The sequence below is a fragment of the Eublepharis macularius genome, chromosome 2 (genome assembly GCF_028583425.1).
Source record: "Eublepharis macularius isolate TG4126 chromosome 2, MPM_Emac_v1.0, whole genome shotgun sequence".
Taxonomy (NCBI): domain Eukaryota; kingdom Metazoa; phylum Chordata; class Lepidosauria; order Squamata; family Eublepharidae; genus Eublepharis; species Eublepharis macularius.
Window position 1 is genome coordinate 6,523,779 of NC_072791.1, and position 26,875 is coordinate 6,550,653.

At 47.7% G+C, this 26,875-nt stretch overlaps 1 protein-coding gene and 1 pseudogene across 2 annotated transcripts; one reads left to right on the top strand and one right to left on the bottom strand.

The window, feature by feature from the left end:
* Nucleotides 1–679: 679 nt before the first annotated feature.
* Nucleotides 680–26,498, bottom strand: LGALS3 (galectin 3). 2 transcript variants are annotated; one of them, XM_054972001.1, is made up of 6 exons: nt 26,478–26,498; nt 6,758–6,779; nt 6,038–6,493; nt 4,518–4,606; nt 2,414–2,582; nt 680–960 (listed from the first exon to the last, which is right to left on the bottom strand). In XM_054972001.1, the coding sequence occupies exons 2-6, from the start codon at nt 6,773–6,775 to the stop codon at nt 805–807; spliced, it is 888 nt and encodes a 295-aa protein (XP_054827976.1). In that variant the 5' UTR covers nt 6,776–6,779; nt 26,478–26,498; the 3' UTR covers nt 680–804. The 2 variants fall into 2 exon arrangements, with proteins under 2 accessions (XP_054827976.1, XP_054827975.1); XM_054972000.1 differs by lacking the exon at nt 26,478–26,498 and adding an exon at nt 21,159–21,245.
* Nucleotides 25,284–25,405, top strand: LOC129325352 (U5 spliceosomal RNA; annotated as a pseudogene).
* Nucleotides 26,499–26,875: the final 377 nt, after the last annotated feature.

Sequence of the window (26,875 nt, forward strand, 5' to 3'; positions counted from 1 at the left end):
TGCATACCCCACCCTCTCCAATCACTCCTGCTATTGTCATTCACTGGCTACCATCATTTGGTATCTGAAATCACTCCACCCTCAGATGGACTCACATCCTAGCTGTATCTGATGAAGTGAGCTGCGGCTCACGAAAGCTCCTACCTTACCACAAATTGTGTTAGTCTTATAGGTGCTACTGGACTCTTGCTCTTTTCTACTATTCCATTCACTGGAAATGGGCCATTCTAGCCCAAGCATCTGCGGGCAAGCTTCCTGCAAACACCACCTTATCAGGCAGCCTCTTGCATCCTTTCTGCTCCAGGGGCAGATTCTGTATTCAAAAGCTTGTATGTAGAAGAGCACAGCTGGACCCCAGTGGCTATTAGCCAGAAGTATCCTGCCCATGAGCAACCCAGCTTGTGTGACTTCCATAAAACATGCCAAATAAACCCATTTGCTGTTTTCGTTCTCAGTGGAAGGGCCAAACAGGCTGCATGAGATTATAGCCCGGCCTACTCGAAATCCCCTGGTCTCTCCAGCCATGTGTCTTAGCAGCTGAATTGGTCCTGTTTTATGGTCACCTCTTTTGAACCTCACAGCCATAAGGACTAGAAACTTGTTTTTAAAAATTAAAAATCTTCAAGTACTGAAAGTGGCAAACGCCCTGCTGATAACCATGAATGGAACCGTCAACAGGTTTTTGGTTAGCTTGTTGTACATTTTATTTACGATTTTTGCCTACAAACTTAATATCGCTGGTATATTGCATAAGAATGCTGCTTGAACGTGTACATGGAGCATAGAGTTGGCGGGAGCCAGAAGTTAAATCATGGCAGGGGTGACGCTGGTGAGGCTGATGTCCCCATCAACGCACAGCTTGGTGATCTGATTCAGCTCTTTGATACGGTGGTTGTACTGCATCAGGTGGGCGTCGTTGACAGCTATCTTGAAATGATCTACTTCACACAAGACCTGGATCTGTGGGACGGCGGGGAGAGAAGAGACCGACAGTAAAGACCAAAAAGTGCACAGACTTATGGGCCAGTGTGGTGTAGGTGGCTTCCACACGGGAACCGGTTTGTGTGGTTTCTCAGTTGCTGATACAGCACGGCAGCAATGGAGCTTCCAAATGGCAGGTTTCCCCGCTCCGGCCACCTCCCTCCCCTGAGTCTCACTTTAAAAATCAATTTCATATTACCTATCTACCATAACAGTAAGTGTAGCAGGTTGTATGAATTCCCAGCTTTAAAAAAAAATCTTTAGCTCTTTTCATTGATGCCTTTCCCCTTATATCTCCACAACATAAGAGGCTAGAGACTTTTTTTTTTTAAATGAAAGTTAGGAATTTCATAGAACCTCTTATTCTTATAACAGTCTATGCATATTGCAGTTATAAAACAAAACCTCCGGTTGGGTTGTGAGAATGGCCACCATGAGGACAGGGGTCAGGGAAAAACTGCTGCCGTCCCGGCTTTACTGTCAGTATTCCCAAAACATCACAGGGAAGCAGGTCTGAGAAAGACTGAAGAAAAGTCAGGGAACCCCTAGGATGTAAATAAATGTACTGCGGTGCTGTGGGGAAGCAAGGGGTAGGGGTGGGGAAACGTTTCCCAACACCATTGAGCCCGGGACATAATACTAGTCAAGGGCAGATTTGACAGCATAGTAAACTACTTTGAACTGGAAGAAGCGGCCTGTTTTCCACCTTTAAAAGGGGACTTTTACCTTTTTTGAATTTCTGACCCAGAATTAAACCAAAAGAAGACACATTCATCGAACGACACACATTTACAGAAACCTTACTTGCCATTGTCAAAGGTTTTAATTAATTACGGTTGTTTCTACCACACTTGCGCTGGCCCCAGCCCGTTTCTCCTCTTGAGTAGCAATGTGCCACTACACTGGCCTAGAAAGATCCCGCCTATGCATTCCCGGGAACAACTAATGCTAATAACGAAAGTTACGAATGTATAAAAGGGTATTTTAACTTAGAAAGGCAACACTTTAAAAATACTTGACCGATATTTGAGTGGCCCTTGGACCAGCTGTTTTTTCAGACTGGTCAAATTTCCAAACCTAAAAAAGGAAAACAGAGGCAGAATTTTTACAGGTTTTAAAAAAAATGTTATAGGTGGGTTTTGGTTTTTCCCCAAACTCATATTGTCAACTACTTTCCATTATGACTCACCCATTTCTTCTTGCACTCTCGTATTAGAAGATGCAGACGGGGACTTGGAAGATATGGGTTCAATCTCTACTCACTGAGTGATTGGGGGGCCAGTCGCACACACACATCCAACGTTGCCTACCTTACAGGGATGTTGTGAGGATAAAATGAGGAAGGGAGAACCCTGTATGCCACCCCAAGTTCCTTGCAAGAAGGATTTTTTTTTTAAAGCAGAAGGGTTTCTTTTTTAAAGTCTCTGTTTACCTTGAAAGGTTTCCCAGCCTCAAAAGGGAAGCGGGGAGCTGTCCGGTCTTCCCTCCCCCAGGTGTCCTGAAGCTTCGTGTTGCACACAATGACTCTCTTGTTGTTCTCGTTGAAGCGGGGGTTAAAGTGAAAGGCGACATCGTTCCCTTTCTTGAAGTCAAACTTGAAGCTGAAACAAGCAGCAAGATGCGTCTCATAACCGCCCCGACGTACCCAAAGAACCTTGCAGCCTTCAGACATTTTTAAAAACCCAAACAGTATGCAATGTTGCCTTGATTTAAATGTGACACAAGGAAGAAGAAATAGTAGAGTCCAGTAGCACCTTTAAGACTAACCAACTTTATTGTAGCATAAACTTTCGAGAACCACGGCGTTAGCATCTGACAAAGAGAGCTGTGGTTCTCGAAAGCTTATGCTATAATAAAATTGGTTAGTCTTAAAGGTGCTACTGAACTCTTTACTATTTTGCAACTACAGACTAACACGGCTAACTCCTCTGGATCTATGACCAAGGAAGAAGAAGCGTCCTCCATCCCTAGAGGATACTTTATCCCCGGTAGCAATTTTGCCTGGGCACCCTGGTTTCCATAAGATACATGCAAACCACCCACCCAATGTTCAGGATATTTGCAATATTCAGCGAATACGAATGTTATCAATCAGATTGGCCCCTGAATTTTCACTTGCACCTCCTTACTGTAGAAAAAGACCGGAAGTATAACCAGGAAGTACCCAATTCAAATCTTACCTCGGCCACAAGGTCACTAAGCGGCCTTAGGCAAGCCCTTCTCATTTTCTCTCTCAGTCCCTGATTGCCAATATGTGAATAGAAATACTGGCCTACTTTACAGGACTGTCATGAGGATTACACTACAAAATGTGTGTAAAGTGCATCCAACTCGAAAATGTTATTTAAATGCTTACACCAGTGCTTAGTTCTCATGGCCCCTTCTTACATGCCCAGGGTAATGTCGATCGCCACTTTGGTGCCAGGTAGCAATTTTCCACAGGCCAGTTCCGCTAGGGATCCTGGCGGTGTTTTGCCATCTTCTGAGCATGGAGCAAGGGTCACTGGGGGCGTGGGGGGAGGTAGTTTGTGAATTTCTTGCATTGTGCAGGGGGTTGGACTAGATGACCCTGGAGGTCCCTTCCAACCCTATGATTCTATGACTGTTCCTTAGCAGAATCAGTAGAAAAGAGCAAGAGTCCAGTAGCACCTATAAGACTAACAAAATTTGTGCTAGGGTAGTGACCACTCACTTCTTCAGATACCAGCTGTGACTCACAAAAGCTCATACCCTCTACCACAAATTTTGTTAGTCCTATAGGTGCTACTGGACTCTTGCTCTTTTCTACTACTACAGACAAACATAGCTACCCATCTTAGCAGAATCAATGCACCTTGAAATGTCACAGCCACCATCTGATGTAGAATGAAAGAAACTAAAGCTATACAAAATGAATCATCTTTAAGGTTTATGGGTTGCATGAGATCTCCTGGCATGTCAGTACTACAAACTGGTTCAATTAGCCATCTCCCTCTTTGGATGCAGCTATTTTGAGGTGCATTCTCTGTTAAAGACTTCTAGCCTTCCAGATTTCACAGAGCTCCTCAACTGAGAAGTTAGGACCGTTAAAAGGGCTTGGGTTTGCAATGCAACATATTCCAACTCATTCCCGGTTTACTCCCTACAGTATGTAAGGGTATTGCGGGGACTTGTGTAGTTATTTCATTAACTACCAGCAGGTGGGGCTATGGCTTATATTGTCGATAAGGAACACAGTTAAAAGGACAGCAATGGTACCTTTAAAATGGTACAGAGAAAGGAACGAGAGCGGGACAGTACCGGGCAATTGCCACGGGCATCTCCTCTAGTTTATCCAGCTCATTCCTTGACTTTCCCAATGTAGGCTGTCATTGGCAAAACCCGCCAGCCTCCTCTTGCTACCACTATTCTAAATGCAACAAGAGGAGGAGGAAGGATCTACTTGGCAATGGCAGACAAACGTTAGGCAACTTTCCAAAATCTCCATTTAGCGCCACCACAACTGCCCTCTCCTCTTAGCAGAACGAGCTGACAAGGCTCCATCTTTGCATCTTTACCCCTTTGCGTTGGGATTCACGGCCCCCACAATAGTTATTAACAAGCGAGGCACACATCCGGAGTGCAGGGGGAGGTCGAAGGGAACTTTCTGAAAAAAAAAAATCAAACAGATTTTATTTATTGGCATGCAAAAACGGAGCTGCCGCTAGCCATATGGCTGATTGTGTCAACTCACATGTTGCTTGCTTATTAAAATGATTTCTGTTCCGCTAAAAGTCTATTTTTCTAACAGCTTCATGTAAGTAACCAATAAAATTATACAAGGGGGGACCATGAGCGACTCGCACGGGAAAGGAACTCCACCTGCAATCTTTCCTTCCCTGTTGCGTCTGTCTGTCTGTCTGTCTGTCTGTCTGTCTGTCTGTCTGTCTGTCTGTCTGTCTGTCTGTCTGTCTGTCTGTCTGTCTGTCTCATTTATAATCCACCTTGTTTTTACTGAGACTCAAGGTGGATTACACAGTGTGAAATTAGTACAGGCAGTATCAAGGACATTTGCATAAACAATGCCACAGGGTAAATAGATACAAGTTCACAAAGACATAGCATTAGCAGGAATCCAATGCAACATAGTGGTGAAGTCTATGGTTCCTAACCCATTCCAACTCTACCATTTGCTTGCCTGTCTTCCCATGCCACCACCTTGTCTTCCTCGCTGCCCCTACCACCACTGCTGCCTTGCTTGCTTGCCCATCCACCCATACTATTGCCTGCCTGCCCTGCCCACGTATTGGTGCTGCCACCACCTCTCTCACACTCTCCACTGCATCCAGCACCTGTTTATGGAGTTGCTAAGCAACCTTCCAAATGGTAGTTGAGATCTCATAAGGTGGCATCATTTTTCCTATATAAATTTGCTCTCAGATGCTGGATTTGTTCACCATCAAAGGGATTCATTAGAAACATGATGTCTTGGGCTGAATCTGTACATAGTTAAGCTCTGTTCAACAGGCAACTGGTGCTAGACCGAGGCAAAACGGCCAGTGGTGTGCATTGATGAGATTGTCATAACTTAATCCAACTGTATCTTTGTGTTTTTCAATACATTAGCGTAGCCTTTCTAACCCATTATAAAGTGCAGGAGTCCAGTAGCACATATAAGACTAACAAAATTTGCGGCAGAGTAGGAGCTTTCGTGATCCACAGCTCACGTCCTCAGATACCACAAGAGTCCAGTAGCAATGGCTGGTGAATGACAATACAGGTGTAATTGGATAGGGTGGGGTATGCAGAGGGGAAATGGGTGTGGAAAAATCAGCATTGGTAATGAGACAGGAAGTCAGTGTCTTTATTCAGTCCAGGTGAATGCATTGTCTTGAGCTTTGTTATCAGTTGCAATTCACATTCTAGCTGTATCCGAAGAAGTGAGCTGTGGCTTACGAAAGCTCATACCCTACCACCAATTTTGTTAGTCTTATAGATGCTACTGGACTCTTGCTCTTTTCTGTTGCTACAGACAGACTAACATGGCTACGCATCTTGATCTACCCATTACAGAGATACTGTGAGAGAGGTTTCTCACCATTGGAACAGAAGGTGCACTCGGCGGTGCGTTTGGTTGTGCTCCTCCACTGCCTCCTGAGGGCTGTCCAGGAGCAGGATACATTCCTGACGTGTCTGAAGGAAAGGTCCCTGATGTGTCCGTAGATGAGCGTGGTGCCGGTGGCCCTCCAAAGTATGTGTTAGGTGCTGCTGGCCATCCAGGTGCTCCAGGGTATGCGCCAGGTGCACCAGGGTATGTGCCAGGTGCTGGTGCTCCAGGATATGCGCCAGGTGCGCCGGGGTATGCACCAGGGGCCGGTGCTCCAGGATATGCACCAGGTGCGCCGGGATATGCACCAGGTGCGCCAGGATATGCGCCAGGTGCACCGGGGTATGCCCCAGGTGCTCCAGGGTATGCAGGCTGGTTTCCCCAAGGAGTAGGCTGTGCGTTTGGGTTTGGGTTTGGGTTGTTGGACCCAGAAATGGCATCGGAAAGCTGCATAAGAGAGAAAAGCAACATCATTAATGTCTGTTCGTTTCCCATCAGCACATCTGCATTGCCTCAGCCGGTGGCAAATCTCTTGGCTGGGTGTGGCAGCGCTTGTTGAACCCCCTGGGTTCCCCAAAAGCTCCTTTCGCCACTTCTAAAACACTCCGAGGTGCACCCCAGGTCAAGCCCGAACAGACAATATGCTCCCCTCTCCCCATTAAAAGAAAAAAATTATGTTCTTAAACGTTCGGTATACGAAGTAACACTTACCGAAAAACCGTCAGACATTTTCCTGAAAGAAAACAGAAAACAAAACAAAAAAGGTCAGTGCGGCACCATCTCCTCAGATCTCACTGGCCAAACCCAGTGGGGGGGCTAGAAACAAGAAGCAAGCCAGAGAGGCAGTGCGGTGCAGCAGAAAGAGCTTTGCATGGGGTGTGTGGGTTCAAATCCTCACTCCGCTGGGGAATCCACTGGGTGATCTTGGATCAACTCTTACCCTCACCAGGACATCCCCAAGCCTTGAACCTTGTCTTGCGCTCTTTGGAGAACGGGTAATCATGTGGTAACTAAATCTAAATGTGTAAGAGGCAGCCTGTACACCGGAAACCAGGCCCGTAAGCATCACATTCTCTAGCACAGGAGCCTTCCCAAGTTAGCGACCTCCTAAACCAATACCCCTTCTGTGGCTCCACCTTGGCCTCCTGCTGTCTTCCAAGGAAGAGGGACAAGTCTCTTGGGGGCTGCCGAAGGGCTGCAACGCACACTCCAGAAATTCATTCCGGGGGCAGGTTGCAAATAACTCCGACTGACCCTGCTTGGCAAGGGCGAAGTGTTTCTTCTGCACCTGGAACAGACACAAATCTCTCCCCCAAACTAGCCAAGGGCAGGGACTGCCCAGGTGACGCAGGATGGCACGGAGCACCGTTCTTTGGGTTTCCAGTATCTTAGGGTTGCCAGCTCTGGCCGGGGAAACTCCTGGAGATTTAGGGGGAGTGCTTAGTGAGGGCGGAGCTTGGGGCCTGGAGGGAGTTCCGCAGGACGTGATGTCAGAGTCCACCCTCCAAAGCTGCTGCTTCCCCCAAGGGAACTGATTTCCGTTGTCTGGAAATCGGGTGTAATTCCAGGAGAACTCCAGGTTGGCATCCCTAGCTGGCAACTTTGGAAACGATTTGAAAAGAAATGGTATGAAAGGTTCAAATATCGCATTCGGCTTTTGAATTTTCTTTGCTCCTGAAGAAGCACGGTATGACTGTACCACGTGCGAAACGGAGACGGCCGTGGGGTCCATAAAGCAACTATAAGCCAAGCTACAAGTGACGCCTGACACAGGTTGGACACTTTTCAGCTTCCCTCAAGTTTTGATGGGAAATGTAGGCGTCCTGGTCTTGCAGCTTGGCTCTCCATTACAGCTGCAAGACCATTTCCCATCAAAACTTGAGGGAAGCTGACAAGTGTCCAACCTGTGTCAGGCGTCACTTGTAGTTTTGCAATGAGTCTGGCAAGGACAAGAGGAGTCTTCTTGGACTGCTATATAATTTGCACAACACTACCCGCATTTCTACAGGCGGGATTTTGTCCTTGAGACTTTAGGAGGATACCTTTCCTCCCACCGTCATTAGCAGACCTTGCACAGCACTTCTTGCGCTTTACCAGTCGGATGTTTACTATCAGCTGGTTGGCGTCTGAAAACCATTGATGCATGAATGAAACTGTAAACCTGTCAAGATTTATATATTTGCTTGTAAAGAATTGTTGATTATATGCATTTGTATGTATTCATTTTGGTACTGGAAGAATTGGTTTATTGATTGAATCTTTGTACAGGGGGCTTTGGTTAGTTTTTGTGGCGTCCCTAGCCACCAATGTGCTCAACACTCAACAACACATTTGAGGAAGATTCCTGCCCTGAGAAGCTGGTCAGTAGAGAGAGAACCAAGGCAGTATGGGGATGACGGCCTAGGACTGGGAAGATCTGGATTCAAATCTCCCTTCCGCCATGCTACTTGCTAGGTGACGCTAGGGTTACCAACCTCCAGGTGGGGCCAGGAGTCTCCCAGAATTAGAACTAATCTCCAGACTACAGAGTTTCCCCTTGAGAAAGCAGCTGCTTTGGAGGCTGGACTCTATCGCATCATATCGCTGCCGAGCATCCCCCATGCTCCCGCCCCCACAAATCTCCAGGAATTTCCTGAGCCGCAGTAGACAACCTGAACTTGGGCAATCTCTCTCTCTCTCAGCCAAACCTACCCTGCAGGGTTGTTGGAAGAAGAAAGGTATGCTGCCCTAAATATCTTGAAGGAAAGCTGGGGTAATAATATACTGGAAAGGTTAGATAAGACACAAGAGTATTCAACAGCAATTACTTGAACACACAAAACTGTCAGTCCATCAAGGTCAAGTTTTCTCTCCTCCGCCTGGCAGCGGCTGCCCAAGCTCTCAGACGGAGGAAGTCTTTCATACACCACCAGCAGCCTGGCCCTCTTAACTGGAAATGCTGGACAGCCAAGCTACAGCCTCTCCCATGTCCTTCAAGGGTTTAGCAAAGACTTCATGCCCAAAGTCCATTTTAAGAAAGGCCTTGAAGGAGACAGGAGAAGGGAGGCGGTCCCCATGTGTGTGTTGAGAAGGAACAGCGAATGGCTGCAGCCCAGAGCAACGATGGAGAACACATAGCTTTGCGGAAGCACACCTGTGCGGAAACCCCTGGACCTGTCTCTGCCGGATAACAGGTGTCCGGAAAGACCTTTCAGGACTGGAAAGCCGAGACAGCAGCAGCCAGTCAGAATTGGTGACTCTGAGCAAGGGGGACCAATGGTGCGATGCCAGTTTGGTGTAGTGGATAAGAGCAACGGGACTCTAATCTGGAGAGCCGGGTTTGATTCCCCCCTCCTCCACTTGAAGCCAGCTGGGGGACCTTGGGTCAGTCACAGCTCTCTCAGAGCGCTCTCAGCCCCAACCACCTCACAGGGTGATTGTTATGGGGACAATAACAACACACTTTGTAAACCGCTCTGAGTGGGTAAGTTGTCCTGAAGGGTGGTGTATAAATCGAATGTTGTTGCAGTTCCTCCAGTGGTTTCTGAAAAGGGCCCGCACAGCAGATTGTCAATCTAGATGGTCATGTATGCCAAGATACCTGCCATTATTGTGTTATGCAGGTTGTGCTGATTATAACTGTTTGCCAAAGTTATATTCTGTATACTGTATAGGTCATCTGAGAGTGTCTTAACTGCTAACATAAAATGCAGGAGAGCCGGGGGGGGGGCTCTCCGTTATCTGTTGAAAATATTTACTTTCACTTTTCCAGCAAGCGTCCTGGAAGGCGAGCTGCTAGCAGCGAACGTTGTATCTTTTCCCAGAGACTGGGATATTTTCACTTTGTACTTCACTTAGTCTAAACTAATCAGTTCCCATGTAACTTCTTTGGGGTTTTCGCGCCAGAATGTCAACGGACCCAAAGGGCGGGAAGTTTCCCTATAATTAGTAATGCCTTTGTTTGAATTGTCACTTCTGCCAATTGCCACCTGTGTGTGAACACCCAGAACTGAATGGCTCTCAATAAAGTTGCTTCAACTGGAGAGCTTGAGGGACCTAACTGCCAGGACTGACAAATTGGATCCTGCTAACAGGGGCGCCTTCCCCCATCGTTCTCCGGCCGTGAAAGCCTTCGACAATACATCGAACACCTCTACGGGGAGGAAACATTCCAACAGACCCGAAGATTGGAAACACTTCGGAACAAGGAAGCACATCTACTCTGTTCTTTGACCTTTCTTCTACGCTGCAGGGACACAAGAACCATTCCATCTTTTCTCACAACTAAAAGACAGAATGACTCAGCTCAACCCCACCCCTCCTGAGTAGATACAAATGACCTACATCTTTTCCACACTGTGACACTGAGAGATCTCTGTCTTTTGGTGCTACACCTCTGAAGATGCCAGCCACAGCTGCTGGCGAAACGTCAGGAACTACAATGCCAAGACCACGGCAATACAGCCCGGAAAACCCCCAACAACCATCGTTCTCCGGCCGTGAAAGCCTTCGACAATACATCTTTTGTATTGCCTGATAGAAGGCCCAGAAATCTTTACCATAGAGATTTAGGAAAGAAAGCGGTGGTCTTAGTTCCACCAACTCTTGTATCAGGGGGTGGTGTTTTATGCTGGGGGAAGGCGCCCCTGTTAGCAGGATCCAATTTGTAACTGTTTGCCAAAGTTATATTCTGTATACTGTATAGGTCATCTGAGAGTGTCTTAACTGCTAACATAAAATGCAGGAGAGCCGGGGGGGGGGCTCTCCGTTATCTGTTGAAAATATTTACTTTCACTTTTCCAGCAAGCGTCCTGGAAGGCGAGCTGCTAGACTCAGCTATTCGCATTGTCATTCATACTGGAAAATTATACTTGCATGCAGCCGTGCGTGCATAACAGCAGCAGCTTGCCACAAGTATTAAGAACAACAAGAAGAACATAAAAACAGAACAGCATAAAAATCAGCAACAAAACCCTGTAAAAGCTCAGAGCTAAGCTTCCTCTGAAAAGGACCCAATGAAAGGGACCGGTGAAATCATGGGGGAGGGAGTTCCACAGGATAACAGCAATGCTCGAGCAGGCCCTGCTCCTTGAGGATGACAGCCTGGCTTTCCCACCAGTCAAAACCGGAATTGGGGTTTCTTTTGCAACCAGTATAGCTTGACACTACACAGACCCTGCCAGAGAACTCCAGTCTGTATTCGAGAGGGAAGCAAAGAAAGGTAAATCAAAACTCAGAAAAAATGACTGGGGATGTCAGTCAAGAAAAGGTGGAGGGCAAGCAAACCAAGGGTGAGCCAGGAACAGCTTCACGGTGGACTTGGAAGAAGGGGGAGAGTTAGATTTCAGAGCAAACCCAGCCTACGTATAGCTCTAGCAGCCCCATGTCTGCCAGTAATTCAAATGTGCTGCCTATTAATTTTCTTCTGCATTTTTTGGAAGTTAATTCCAGGATGAGTCAACACTAGGAAAATCATCCAAAACATACTCCCTGTTTTCTCTCTTCTCTCTCTCTCTCTCTCTCTCTCTCTCTCTCTCTCTCTCTCTCTCTCACACACACACACAGTGCGCTGTTGTCAAGAGATTTCAACAAACAGCAGGGGCATTGCGGCCCAGCCTGAATAAAAACCACAAGCTCCGTCAAATGCGCGCACGTGCAAACCCACACCCCTTGCATCTCCATGGCACCCGGTTTCAGAAAAACACAGGGCCGCTGTCTGTTACAGCAGAGTGCAAACCGAGTAACAATTTTCACACGCCCACGAAAGGATCTAACTCCCTGGTAACGATAAGGACATTTATTTGCCAAATATTAACAATTGTGCTATATCGTGTACAAATAGTGGCACTTTTTGGCTTCAAAAAGTCAGGGTATGTTAAGGTTCAGGGATGGATTAAAATGGCTCAGAAGTGAGCCGAGCCAAGAAGCCTCTACAGGGCTGGATAAGTCCCAGTCAGTGGGAGAGACTATGAGGGTTGCCAACTCTGGGTTGGGGAATTAGTGGAGATTTGGGGGCGGAACCTGGGAAGGGCAGAGTTTGGAGAGGGGAGGGAACTCAGCGATGATATTATGCCATGAATTTCTCCCCCTGAAGCTACGATTTCCTCCAGGAGAACTGATCTCTGTGGTCTAGGGATTACTTGTAGCAATGAGAGAATGCCAGGTCTGACCTGGAGATTGGCAACCTTAGAGCCTATAATGTTGCTGCTGTCACTGGCCAGGGCCAAGCAACCCCTGCGGAACTAACAGCTCTCATCGGGCACAACTTACTCCTAGCCACTTCGTACAGTTGCCAGCTTCAGCTTGGGAGACTCCTGGAGATTTGGAGGCGGAGCCTGGGAAGGGGGGAATTTGGGGAGGGGAGGGATATCAGCAAGGTATTCGACCACAGAGTCAACCCCTAGAAACTGCAACTTCCTCCAAGGGAACTGATAACCGTAGTCTGGAGAACAGCTGAAATTCCAGAGGAATTCCTGGAGGTAGTTAACTACAGTCAGTGGCCCTCTGGGACACTCCAGAAACGTTCTCAGTAGATTAAAGGGTAAGCGGCCCCTGATTAGGTGATCCCATTTTATCTTTACAACAGACCTGAGAGGTAGGTTAGTCTCTCTACACAAGATGCCTCGGCGCATGTTCGAAAAGTGTAGGGAGACGTAATGTTCGCCAGGTAGCGTAGTTTAAAAAGACAGAGCAGGCAAAGATTGCTCCTCAGAGGGTTTGTTAATTTCATCTTCGCCTCCCCAAAGGCTCTGTCAATTTCACCTCTCCAGCCTAAAACTGTGTAAGATCGCAAAGAGAGGGCAGTGAGGAACTGAAGCCTGCCACCAGCTCTGTCTTTTTAAACTACCCTTCCCAGCTAACATTGCGTCTCTCGACACTTCAAGGATTCTTTGATCTCGAGATAAACAACTATTGGTGGTCCCTGGCCCCAGGGAGGCCCACCTGACCTCAACCAGAGCCAGGACTTTTTCGGTCCCGGCTCCAACCTGGTGGAACTGTCTGTTGAGACCAGGGCCTGGCAGGATTTACTATCTTTCCACCGGGCCTGTAAGACAGAGATGTTCCACCAGGCATATGGTTGAGGTTGGGTTAGGCCTCTGCCGGCCTGGAAAGAGGAGAAGATCTGGGCCTACCCTATTAGAGTCGTCCACCACCTGGCTTTTAATGAGTTTTTAATTGACTGCTGCTGTCTGGCATATTAGCCATTATATTGATTAAGATGTTTTTGTCTGACATTTTTAAACGGTCTTCTTGCTTTTATGATATGTAAATTGTATGAAATGTTTTTTTATCTGATGTAATCTGCCCTGAGCCCACTTGCGGGGAGGGCGGAATAAAAGTCTAAAATAAATAAAGAAATAAATTCATGTGTCAGATATCTCCTGTGGAGAGGTTCTAAGAGTCAACTTAAGATCACCCAGTGAGGCTCATGGCTGAGAGAGGTTTTGAAACTACGTCCCCTCACCACAAAATCCAACACTCGATCCACTTCCCCACATGGTCTCTTGCTTGCTTTTATGCTCTGTCAAACCTGGGCACGGGCTTTCCTAGATCTGTGCTCTTTTTGACACAAACACCCACACACAAATTAATTGGAACACGAATCATCGAAAGAACGCATTGTGGGTGAAAACGGGAGAGACGATCTAACAGTAAGAAGTACTAGCTTGTTTCAACAAGTCTTCACACTGCTTTGTATTCCCTCAGTTGCAGCGTTGCCCATAAATTGGCAAAAGTTACTAGTCCACAAGAGCTTTCAAACTAGCCTGCCTATTGCACATGTACCTATGCTATGCCATGTGTAGGCCACTGCCAGATCTCTTCCCATTTACATGAAGATCTTTCCCGTCCAGTTTCCAACAGATGATTAATACTTCCTTGCAATAGTTAAGCAGGCAAGCCTCCCTAGGCCAGATGTTATAGAAGTTGAACTCTAATCCCGGGATTGATAAACCTCGTTGAAACTGATCTTTGGGAAGAGGAACCTCAAATCAGCCATGAAATCCTCCCGAGGCAGATTTAAGGCCCTGGAGAGATGCACAAAAGCTGGTCAAGGATGCCTTAGGATCGTATTTTAGGAAACGGGAGGGGAGGGCACAGCAGTGGAGACCTCTGGGTAATTCTACGGCTTCTTCTTGAATACATTTTGTTTTCTATACAAAGCTCTTTCAAGAGTTAGTTCAGGCTAGTCCAGACAAGTCTATGGGAAAACAATACCCATAGATTATATGGTTTAAGAAATAACAGCCCTCGTGGAAAAAAACAGATATTTAGACAACAAAGACCCGAACTTCTAAAGGCACCAAAAGAGCAATTAACCCTTTCAGTGCATTGGCTGGTGATTCGTTTCTTGCCCTTCTATCCCATCCTAATGTATAGAGTTTTTTAAACTGCTCCTTTTATCCTCACAACAACACTGTAAAGTAGATTAGGCCGACAGAAGGTGCAGAAAAGGGGAAACTATGATCAAGAGGTTAGCAGGAAAGCTACTTTTTAATATGGAGAAAAGATTACTTAAAGTGGGGGACACGCTAGTTTAGTTGGATTGAACGGAGTTATGGAGGAGAGCGAGTACCAACCTGGGGAATTTTTGACCTGCCTCTATGCCCTTCTTGGAGGTCTTCCAAATAGAGTTGAATAACTTACAGATGGGGCTTGGAAATCTCCCAGAATTACAATTAGTCTCTTCATGAGGACAGTTAGGTGGGTAGCTGCGTTGGTCAGCAGTAGAACACCAGGATTTTAGTCTAGTGACACCTTAGAGACCAACAAGATTTTCAGAGTGTAAGCTTTCGAGAGTCAGAGCTCCCTTCTTCTAACACCAGACTACAGAGATCAGTTCCCCTGGAGAAAATGGTTGCTTTAGAGGCTGAGATCTACGGCATTAGATCCCACTGAGGTCCGATCCCTCCTCAAACCTCACCCTCATCAGGCTCCACCCCAAATCTCCAGGAATTTCCCAACCTGGAGTTGGCACCCATACTTCCAATGCCTCTGGCTGGCCACTGCAGGAAACAGGATGCTGAATTTGATGGACCATGGGTAGCATGATAGCTGTGAGAGATAATGGTATGGATGCTACACAGCACAGTGGAACTCTAGTCCACAAAAGCACCTGCTGGAATAGAAAAACGTGTGTGTCTTTAAGGCGGCAACAGACTCTCACAGCTACTCCTATGGAATAAACCACAAGTCGCTCATAACACGTTCCAGAGATCAGAAGACGATTTGTCCAGGGCACAAAGGGTGGCTTAGGGCTCTCCTCGGGCACCCCTTCACTTTGGAACTTTTCACTCTCCGCTCCTCTCCATTGCTGTCTTTACCTGCTGGTGTGACCTCCAATTCCCCAGGGGCAGAAACACCCTTGGGGGCAGGGGGGTTTACATTTTGCCTCCTAGATCTTTCCCGCTTCCCCAAAGTGCCAAGCGCCCCTCTTCAAATTTTTCACATGAAGAAAGGACTGGAGAACAGTGATGGACGGTTTTATTTCTTATCCAGGCGGGAGATGGACTATCAGTTTCGTCCCGTCCCCCACCCACACACACATACCAGAAAGAGGCTTCACCCATGAAGTTGACTCTCAGGCATAAAAATGGCAGATAAAAGAAAATTCCTCTTCAGACATTGCTTAATTAACTTAAAGAACTCAACGCCTCTGGGTGTGGCAACAGCTTTGAAAAGAGATGAACTTTAAAAAAGGGGATTATGACAACATAATGGAGGTAACCTTTATAATCACGCCAGGGGACTTCTGAACATCAGGCAACCAACAAATTGGAAGAAGATTGGAAGGGCAGCCATGAAGGAACCAGAAAAGATCCTTAAAGATAAAGTTGTCTCTCTGGGGATCAAGATAATCCAAACGATGGTATTCCCCGTGACCATGTATGGATGTGAAAGTTGGACAATGAAGAAAGCGGACTGGAAGAAAATGGATTCATTTGAAATGTGGCGCTGGAGGAGAGTTTTGTGGCTACCATGGATGGCCAAAAAGACAAGTGGGCTCTAGATCAAATCAACCCTGAATCTTCCCTAGAAGCTAAAATAACATAACTGGAACTATTATACTTTGGTCCCATCACGATAAGACAAGACTCCCTAGAAAAGACAATCACGCTAGAAATAGTTAAAGGCAGCTGGGAAAGAGGAAGACGCAACATGAGAGGGCTTGATCGATGAAGGAAGCCACGTCCTCCAGTTCGCAAGAGCTGAGCAAAGTTGTTAATCATAGGACGTTTTGGAGGTCATTAACTGATGATGATAATATTTGATTTATATACCGCCCTTCAAGATGACGTAACACCCACTCAGAGCAGTTTACAAAGTATGTCATTATTATCCCCACAACAAAACACCCTGTGAGGCGGGTGGGGCTGAGAGAGCTCTGAGAGAGCTGTGACTGAGCCACGGTCACCCAGCTGGCTTCAAGCGGAGAAGTGGGGAATCAAACCCAGTTCTCCAGATTAGAATCCGACGGCTCCTAACCACTACACCGAACTGGCTCTCAAGCAGATAGCCAAACCGACAGGCTCACCATAAGTCAGAAGGAAACTCGACAGCACGTAACACTTAGATATGGCAGAGTCTGACCAGTGTTTGCTCTCTGGGTGGGCCTGCATACCAAAGAGAGTCTTTTTCTTTATCATTTTTAACGCCAACACTGGGAGGGACTCCTCCCTAACATGCAGAAACAACGTGAGGGGGATTAGAGAGCCTCACCCTGTTCTCAGCAACACAAAACAGAAAGGGGCCTTCCACGGTGACGGTAATCTTTTCAAAGGGAGAAGTGTCGGCTTTGCGATCTAGTCCTGGTCCAACATTCAGTCCTGTTATCTCCCCCCCCCTCTTCCCACCATGCATGTTCAGGCACGCAGGAGGATACGGTAGGAGCAAGATGATGATGTATTTGTGGGCGATACATAGATGACGTCATCATTTTACTGAGACAGGGGGGCAGTGCAGAAGAACTTGTGTGTCCAGTCCGAATTGTTACATGCCCAGGATGAAGTGAGTTTTCACTCACAAAACGGGTTAATGAAAATTTGCCTGCATATTCCCGTCGGCGATTTGTGATGCATTATAATAATTTAATGGACTGTTAAAGGAATAACATCTTGCACTAATTCCTACCTACTGGCTGCGTTTTACTGTTAGCATGTTGCACTTTAAAGATGTTGAATGAACTCTACGGACTTTGAATATCTACCTTGAATTGTGTGTGATATACATTGATGGACTCTGTAATTCTGTATCATATAATTGTATTGTGATTATTGTTGTATTTATTCACATTGACACTTTTGCACGTTTTGCACTTTGAATGATCAATAACAATTTTGTATATCATTGTGGTTCCCTGGTCTTGTTGTTTTCCCCTTAAAAAACTCTATGGCAAGAGAAAACTAGCAGGGCAAAGAGAATCACAGAGTTGGAAGGGATCTCCAGGGTCATCTAGTCCACCCCCCTGCACAAGGCAGGAACAATCTCCGCCCCCCCTCAACAAACAGTGACCCTTACTCCATATGCAAAAGATGGCAAAACACCGTCAGGATTCCTAGCCAAACTGGCCTGGAGAAAATTTCTACCTGTAATTTCTTGTTTATATTGTCAATTGTGTTTTAATTGATGTAATCTGCCCTGAGCCCTCATGGGGAGGGCAGAATAGAAATATAATGAAATTTAAAAAATAAAAATAAAATAAGATGGCGATTGGCCTTACCGGGGCATGTGATAAGGGGCCACGAGAACTAAGCACTGATGCAACCCTTCCTGCCCTCCCTCTCATGATCTGCCCAGGTTCACAGCATCAGCATTGCTGTCAGATGGCCATCTAGCCTCTGCTTAAAAACCTCCAAAGAAGGAGAGCCCACCACCTCCCGAGGAAGCCTGTTCCACTGAGGGACTGCTCTGTCAGGAAGTTCTTCCTAATGTTTAGCTGAAAACTCTTTTGTTTTATTTTCAAGCCGTTGGTTCTGGTCCGACTTTCTGGGGCAGCGGAAAACAACTCTCTATATGACAGCCCTTCAAGTACATGAAGATATTTATCCTATCCCCTCTCAGTCGTCTCCTCTCCAGGCTAAACATACCGAGCTCCTTCGATCTTTCCTCATAGGACTTGGTCTCCAGACCCCTCACCATCTTTGTTGCCCTCCTCTGGACACCTTCCAGCTTGTCTGTATCCTTCTTAAACTGTGGTGCCCCAAACTGAACACAATATTCTAGGTGAGGTCTAACCAGAGTAAAGCGATACCATCACTTCGTGTGATCTTCTAGTCTGTTTCGTTGTTTGCTCTGCTGGTTTCTGCTTGCCGAGAAATTTCAACACGAGGAACTTTCCAAACTGTGATCGTCTGTCTGCCACCAGCCACTTAGAACTGCTGCCCTCTCTTTGCTGCTCTGCACCTTGGTCCCTTCCCGTATCAAGGCGAGAGATGCTGTCAGAGGGGTGGACCACTGCACAGCCACCACCACCACCCCTCAAGAGGTAGGAGAAGAAAGTGGAGCAACAACCCCTACCAAAAGGCTCTCAAACCCTGCAACGAAGCCTAGAGAATTCTCTTTTTGTAATTAATATTTAGTGCCAACTCCTGCCTCCTCTCCCTTGAAATCCCTCTTCAAAGGCCTCCCTCCAGGAAAGGTTGAGAGCTTGCCTGAAGTTTTGCTTTCATGTTCAAAAGCAACCATGCAGGGAAAAGGTGCAAGAATTCAGACAGCTAACCCTTCTGCCCCCTAAGTAGAACTAGCCCCCCCCCCTCACATGGTCCCAGTAAGGAGATAAAAAGACAGGTATCTCCATTACACCTCTGGCTGAAATCCCAGGTGCGTTGCAAAACGCAGGAAGGTCGGAATGCGATTGTGCGCTAGCTTTCCTGCAGGACTGGTTGTCAATTGATTCAGAAGTCTGATACCAGCATATCCACGGCTGTGTTTCTGTTATTCACATGGGCATAATTTAAAGAGCTGATTTAAATGAGTTGCTGACTGGCAAGAAGCGCTTACCCGTGAAACTTTCCACGTGCTCACTTGGTGCCAAGGCACGTACCCAGCACCCTGTCCAGACTGAGAAAAGGAAAAACTGCTGCCCGGAACGGATTGTTGACTTGTGGAACTCACTGCTACAAGATGTGCCGATGGCTGCAGAGGGTTGGACAAATGCATGGAGGAGATGCTTTTTGCCGGCTGGTAGCCATCAGAGCTGAATGGAGCCTCCAGGTTCAGAGGCAGCTGACTGGCAGCTGGCCAGCAGTCAACAGGGGAAGGCGGCAGCGTGCGATCTCTGCTTGTAAGCTTTCAGGGGGCATCTGACTGAAACAGGATGCTGGGCAGGTGGCCCAGTGGTCCGATCCAGCAGGCCTAATCTTATGCCCTGTTTAAAGTGGTATAGTCATCCTACGCTCACAGTGTGAGCACGGCAGAGATCTGTAACCTGGGCTGCCGTCGCGCTGGCAGACTCACCTTGCACACACCGTAGCTTTGCTCGATAGTCATCCGGTACAAGAGGCTGGGCACATGCAAAATCACAAGGACACGTTCCCTTTGCCCGCCAGCATCGCACTCGCAACAGACCTAAAACTGCCTTTCTGCTTTTTACCCCCGCACACTTCCAGGAGTGATTTTGAAGGGTGTGTGTGAATCCTGCCCAAGTGTGGGCAACTGCATTTTCTGAACAAAATGAGACTCCGGCGACACCCTTAAAAACTAACAGCATTTATTCCTGTGCAAGCATTCCTGAGTCAGTGCTCATTTCATCATGTATTTTGTAATCCGCCTGCTGGAAATGTGGGGAGGGCGGAATAAAAATCGGGGGGGGGGGGGGAAATCAGATGCAGAGAGGGTCAGTCAGTACTAAACATTAAAGGTATTTTGCATATCTCACCCCTTACATACAGTATTTAAGTTCAGCTATATTTGCATAACTTCCTGCAATTATATTTGCTCATCTCATTTCATCCTGTACTGTATTTTACATTTTGCAAACCTGACACAACAGCGGCTAGCATCTCACAACCACGCTGGGCAAACTGCTTACTTGGTGAATTGAATCTCCTTTCGAACAAGCCCCTCTTGCTGATCCTGTGCTCTCAACTGGTCTTCCCCTAAGGTTGCCAACTCAGCTTTGGGAAATGCCTGAAGATTGGGGGGGGGGGTGGATTCTGGGGAAGGCAGGACTTGAGGAGGGGAGGGACCTCAGCGGGGTGGAATGCCAACCTCCAAAGCAGCCATTTTCTCCAGGGGAACTGACCGCTCCTGTCCAGAGATCACTTGTAAGTCTGGGGAATCTCCAGGCCCTACCTGGAGGTTGGCAATCCCACCCCTGCCTGCTCTTCCCAACTGTTGAAAGTTTGGTTTCTATTAAGGAAGGAGCTTTAAGTTGTCCTGAAGGGCAGTATATAAATATAAATCAAATGTTGTTGTTATTATTATGCCCCTTTTTGCTCCTCCACTCCATCCCAGGCACTCAAGACAGCAGCGTATCTAGCTCTCCCTGCCTCCTCCTCATAACCCTGCGAGGTAGGTTAGGCCGAGCGACTGACTTGGTCGGTCACCCCGTCCACTTGGCAGCTGACCAGGGAGCTGAGCCCAACTCTGTCGCCAAGGCTCTAACCATTAGGAAGCACCTTTGACGTTCAGTTACCCGCTAGGGTTGCCACCTCTGACTTGGGAAATTCCTGGAAGTTTGGGGTGGGGTCTGGGGAGGGACCTCAGCTGGATACGATGCCAAAGATTCCATCACCAAAACAGGCATTTTCTCCAGGGGAACGCATCCCTGTAACCTACTGTAACTCCGGGAGATCTCCAGGCACTGCCTGGAGGTTGGTAACGCCAGTTTCCTCTGCAAAGAGCAGGCCAAGTCCGCTGCCCCAGCGCAGGGAATCGCGGGGAGAGGCCGTCGCCCCTACAGCTGGTTGCGCAGCTCTTCCACGGGCAGCAAAGCAGCACTCCGAGGTTCGTCGGAGCCAGCTACCCCGCACCTACCTCGCTTGGGGACGCTCCGCTTTCCAGAGAAGCTTGCCCCGGTGGAACCCGGCGCCCCCCACCCCGAATACTTCTCTAGAGGAAGACCCCCTAAGGGAGAGGTCGGGCGCGCACGATCCCCCCTTACCCCGGGGTAAGTGCAGGCGCGGCCCCTTACCTGGGCAGGTCTCGCCGGAGCCAGGGACGCGGACGCAGCAGCAGCAGCAGAGACTGGGGCTCGGGCGGGGCCGTCGGAGAGACTCTTATGCAAGCGCGTCCCGGGCCGGGACCGCCCCGGCGGGTCCTCCCTGCTGTCCCGCCCCAACACGGCACCCGCCGCGGAGGACGAGTCTCAGCCTCCTCGCGGCGGAGAGGAGAGGCAGGGGCCGCTGCCTATGGCTGCTCCGGCCGGGCACCTTCAAGGAAGCACCCTGTTGCCAGCCTCCAGGTGGCGGCGGGAGATCTCCCGGAATCACAACCCATCTCCTGGTGACAACGATCAGTTCCCCTGGAGAAAATAGTTAAGACTCCAGTAGCACCTTTCAGGCTAATCAACTTGCATCTGACGAAGAGAGCTGTGGTTTTCGAAACCTTATGCTGCAATAAAGTTGGTTAGTCTTAAAGGTGCTACTGGACTCTTTACTATTTTGTGACTACAGATTAACACAGCTAATTGCTATGGATCTCTGACCCTGGAGAAAATGACTGCTTTGGAGGGGGGACTCTGGCATTATACCCCATTGAGGCCCCTTCCCAATCCCTTCCCTCCTCAGGCTCCGCCCCCCAAATCTCCAGGAATTTCCGAGCCTGGACCTGGCAACTGCACTCTTCAGAGTAATGTCAACGTTATTCAGATCTTTGTGCGCTGCCTTTCCCCAGGAACTGCAGATGAGTGAAGTCTGCATACCCCCTGGTTCTGTGGCACCAACCGCACAATGTCAGGGAGTGAGATAATGCATAATCCTACTACCCAGAGGAGTTAGCCGTGTTAGTCTGTAGTTGCAAAATAGTAACGAGTTCAGTAGCACCTTTAAGACTAATCAACTTTATTGTAGCATAAGATTTCGAGAACCACAGCTCTCTTTGTCAGATGCATGGAGGGTTATGAAGAAACTGGCCAGAGATCTATAGGTGGTGTGGCCAGTTTCTTCATACTCTCCATGCATCTGACAAAAAGAGCTGTGGTTCTCGAAAGCTGACAATGCATCTGACGAAGAGAGCTGTGGTTCTCAAAAGCTCATGCTGTAATAAAGTTGATTAGTCTTAAAGGTGCTACTGGACTCATTACTAGTAACTCTAAATCATTTCAGGGAGAAGCTCTTTTTAATACACTGGATGCTTTTTAAAATGAACATATTCTTAATATTTTCTTGCACGCGCCTTCAGTCAGGCAGTGAAGATTCTTGCACTGTGGTGGCAGCAGCTGCCAAAGCAACTTTCTAAAAACCTGCGCAGCCACAGTCGCCATTCAGCAAGCAGCAGTCCTGCTGGGAGGAAGCCTGGCCCACCTACTTCAATTAACTAATTACTGGATTAATTAATTAATTGACTGTCTAATCTGCTCTCCCCTTGCAAGCAGGCTCAGAACGAGTACAATATAAAACAGCATAACAATTTAGTTTAAAACCAACTAAAAACAGCAATAAAAAACCCAGCAATTTCTTAAAAAAAAAAATACTTGGCAGGCACTAGGAAAGATGGCCAGAGGGCACCATGGTGCCCACAGGTACCACCTTGGGGGCCTGTGCTCTAGCCTTTCAGGTGCCCCAAGACTCCTGCGTGTTTGCAGTGAAAAGATCTGTTGGAGCAGGCAGAGAAGCAGGAAACCGCTGTGGAGCAGCTGCAAGCATTCTGAGGGTGTGGGGTGGCAAGACTGCTGCCATTCTTGCTTGCACCCCTGCAAATATTACACAAACGCCAGAGACTTGCAGTGCCCTTTCCGCTGAGGGCATCGGCCAAAGGCACAGCTGTTCATGGAACTTCCCTCTGCTCAGGGACATGGAAACGAGCAGAGCCAAGCTACAAGTGTGTTCATGGAACTTCCCTCTGCTCAGGGACATGGAAACGAGCAGAGCCAAGCTACAAGTGATGCCTTACACAGGTTGGACACTTGTCAGCTTCCCTCAACTTTTGATGGGACATGTAGGCATCCTGGTTTTACAGCTTGGCTCTCCATTACAGCTGCAAGACCAGGATGCCTACATTTCCCATAAAAACTTGAGGGAAGCTGACAAGCGTCCAACCTGTGTCAGGCGTCACTTGTAGCTTGGCTCTCAGGCTGGGGTAAAATTCAAACCAGACACTTTCCATATTTCCCTGGCTTTCCAAACCTGAACTAAACACTCTGGCTTCTTCTCCTGCCAGCTTGGGAAATTGCTTCCAAATTTGGGCCTTGAGGAATTTACAGAAAACGCCCACAAAGATGAAGCCAGGAAAATGTTTAGGGTCCCTACCCCCCGGTAGCAACCTGGAGTCAAGTCGCAGGAAAGCGGCCCTTAGATGTGGGGCAGTGTGGTGTAATGGTTAGACTGCAGCACAGGAGCAGTCTGTAGGGATTTAAATGTGCCGGGCTGTTCACCGGGAGACCTTGACGGCAGTCCCCCACTCTCAGCCTAGCCTCCTCCTTCAGAATCACTGCCTCGCAGGGTTGTTGTAGAGAATCATGAGTGCTGTGTCTTGAGATCCAAGAAGGAAGGGAGGGAGTCAGCTCTACAGACAGGAAAGGCATCTCTGCCGCCAACGTGAGGGTCACAAGGTCTTCCATCAGGCAGTCAGATGCCTGCAGCATAGTCATGCTGATCAAATTAAAGCATCGTGCCCCTCAGGAGGGACGAACAATAGCCGGGCTGAGTGGATTGCTATGGAAACCCACACCACCCCAGGAAGATGACTCACAACTTGTTTTCCACCCTTGCTCGGCATGCAGCATGATGGGGTTTCTCCGAGCAGCGCTCGAGAAGCTTGGAGCCTGGGCACAACCCACAGCTGCGGCTTTGGTGGGATCCTGATGATGCACAAAACCAAATCTGCTTGTGGCTACGCATGAGGGAGCACCAGGAAGCACGGGCAGGCCTCCCGAAAGCTTTCAAAACGTTGGATGTTTTGCTGGAGAGGGACGACATTTGAGGGAAATACACCACTGATGCTTCTTTTTAGGGGCATGCGGAAACAGCCCTCAATGGCGATGGCGATAACAACTCCATTAATAACTCAGTAGCACTCCATGCATGCTCAGAGGGGCTATTTCTTATTTGCATCTGTTTCTTTGACCCAAAGGAGGCAGGCTGGAGAAGGAGGCTAAGTGGACATGGTTAAAAATGGTCCCTAAAGATTCCTTTCTTGTTTCTTGAACCCTGCCCATCCCCCCTTCTATAGGCCTCCCCAACGGCACACATTATAATAATATTTGATTTATATACCACCCTTCAGGATGACTTAACACCCACTCTTTGCGGTTTACAAAGTATGCCATTATTATCCCCACAACAAAACACCCTGTGAGGTGGGTGGGGCTGAGAGGGCTCTGAAAGAGCTGTGACTGACCCAAGGTCACCCAGCTGGCTTCAAGAGGAGGAATGGGGAATCAAACCCGGCTCTCCAGATTAGAGTCCTGCTGCTCTTAACCACTACACCAAACTGGCTCTCACACCCCTCCTTTCCTTTTTAAATACTTTGGCAATGAGTCTGATTGAGTCAAAATTAAGCACTTATACAACCCATTGATTCCAGCAGGAGATGTTTAAAAAATATGAAGCAAATCTCGCCCGTCAGCTCAAGGATCCACCCAGCCTGGGGGGCGCAGCTGGCCTCCAGCCGCTTTTGAGGTCTCCCGGCTGGATGCTGGAAATAGGAAAGGGATGAGTCAGAGCCCACCAAAGCAGCTGGAAGCCCAGATGTGGCCCTCTTGCTCTGAAGGGCATTTGGCCCTTGAGCACCAGTCTCAGGAAAAAACTCCAGTGGGCCAAAGAACAGCAAAGTGGTTGGGCTGCAAATTAGCACTCTGCTGGTTTGACTCCCACTATTACCATGAAGAGGCAGCCTTGGATGAGCCTCTCCTTTCAGCCCCAGCTGTGTTGTGGAGAATATTAACCCCAGCTTCCCAGGTATATGCTGCTGTAGCACACTGGTTAAATAGCTGAACTACTAATCAGCACTCTGCTGGTTCAAATCCCACTACCGCCATGAGCTCAGCAGGGGGCCTTAGGGAAGTCACCCTTCTCAGCCCTAGCTCCCCAGTTAAATTGTGGGGATCTTTCTTTTTTACTCTTCTAACCTAAAAGTTTTAAGTAGTATTCTTCAAACACAGCTCTGGTTTCTCTACAGATCACATAAACCTTTTGCCTTTTACGAAAGATTTCCTTGGAGATGAACATTTATGTATCGTGGGGATAATAACAACATTGACTTTATTCAGCACTCTGAGCGTGGCACTGATCGGTGCAGAAGAGTGGTAGATAAGCACAGTTATTAACCTCATTTTCCCACCTCTGATTAGCTCCATATTGTCTAGTGTAACAGAAAAAAGCTATCTTTTTGGAGTCAAACAGGGAAAGGGCCTTTCGCAGCACTTGCTCCCTGAGATCTGCTAACTGGACATTTTTTAAGCCAGGGCCTTTTCTTCATGCAAAGCAGATGCTCTGCCAATGAGTCACAGGTCAGGTTCTTTTGAGTCATAGAGTTTCAGAATTGGAAGGGACCTGGGAGATCCTCCACCCCAAGCCACTGACCATTTCAGAGGTACACAAGGACGGCATCCGCGACAGATGGCCCCTCGCTGTCTTTGCTTAAAGATCAGTGAAGGAGCGTTCACTGCCTCTTGAAATGGTGTTGTTCCCCTGCTGAACTTCTCTTCAACAGTTTCTCCTACAAATCTTTTTCATTGCAATTTCTACTTCAAAATTCTAGCCCTTTCTTCTGCAGCAAGAAAGTTTGCTCCATTGTCTCTGTGAAAGGCCCTGCTGACAGCTCGACACATCTGACGAAGAGAGCTGTGGCTCTTGAAAGCTTATGCTACAATCAAGTTGGTACTGGACTCTACTATTTTGCTCTACTATTTTGCTATTTTAAGGCACTACTGGACTCTACTATTTTGCTACTACAGACTAACACAGCTAACTCCTCTGCATCTATGAGCTGGGCACAGTGATCTCTTCTCCCTGGAGTTTTTAGTCTTCCAGGGTAAAGATGGCCTGTGCTTTCAAGCTTTCCTTTCAAGACTTGTTCTCTAGACTCCTTACCACCCCGGCCCTCTTCCTCAGGGCATGCTATAACTTGACAACATCTTTATCAACATGCCCAGAACCCGACACTGCATTCCAGATGAGGCCCAACCAAGCTTTGCAAACAGCCGGTTTTCATTCTGGCCAGATCTCATCCCGTCTGTTTTAAGACTGAGGTTCCAGTTAACATTCTTGCTGCCACCCAAGAGCTCCCCCCAATTTCAGATGCAGGACATGACTCAATCTTCCCCGAAAGCTGTCCCCTCCCCTATACAAACCTGCAGCCTCAGGCTTCGAAAGTAGTTGGCGTGTCCCTGCAGGACAGAGTTTCAACAGTACAGCAAAATCCTCCAGGCCCTAAAATACTAGGAGGTCTGTTCCAGGGAAGTTCTTTTTTTTTTAAAAAAAATTTCTCTCTGCAAACATTCAAAACATGTGTGTGCCAAACCGTGAGTCATAAGCCAAGCACCACCTAACTACAGTTATGCGCAAAGGCATTTTTATCAGGGCGTGATTCCATCCCGATCCACTCCCCTATTTGAAACGGGACAGCAAGGTTTGGTGTGGAGTAATTCTGCAGACACCAGGAGGTCTAGACAGATCTCGAAATGCTTACAACGCAACTTTGAGCTTTGTGCATGTCTACCGGCCTCTTGAAGATGCTTAAGGGCCTCGA

What these genes read in the sequence shown, in the direction of transcription:
- LGALS3 (XM_054972001.1), bottom strand. An exon ending in GTGCACCTTCTGTTCCAATG is followed by an intron (nt 4,607 to 6,037) that starts GTGAGAAACCTC and finishes TTTTTTTTTCAG; the next exon opens with AAAGTTCCCTTCGACCTCCC. An exon ending in GTGAATCCCAACGCAAAGGG is followed by an intron (nt 2,583 to 4,517) that starts GTAAAGATGCAA and finishes TGCTTGTTTCAG; the next exon opens with CTTCAAGTTTGACTTCAAGA.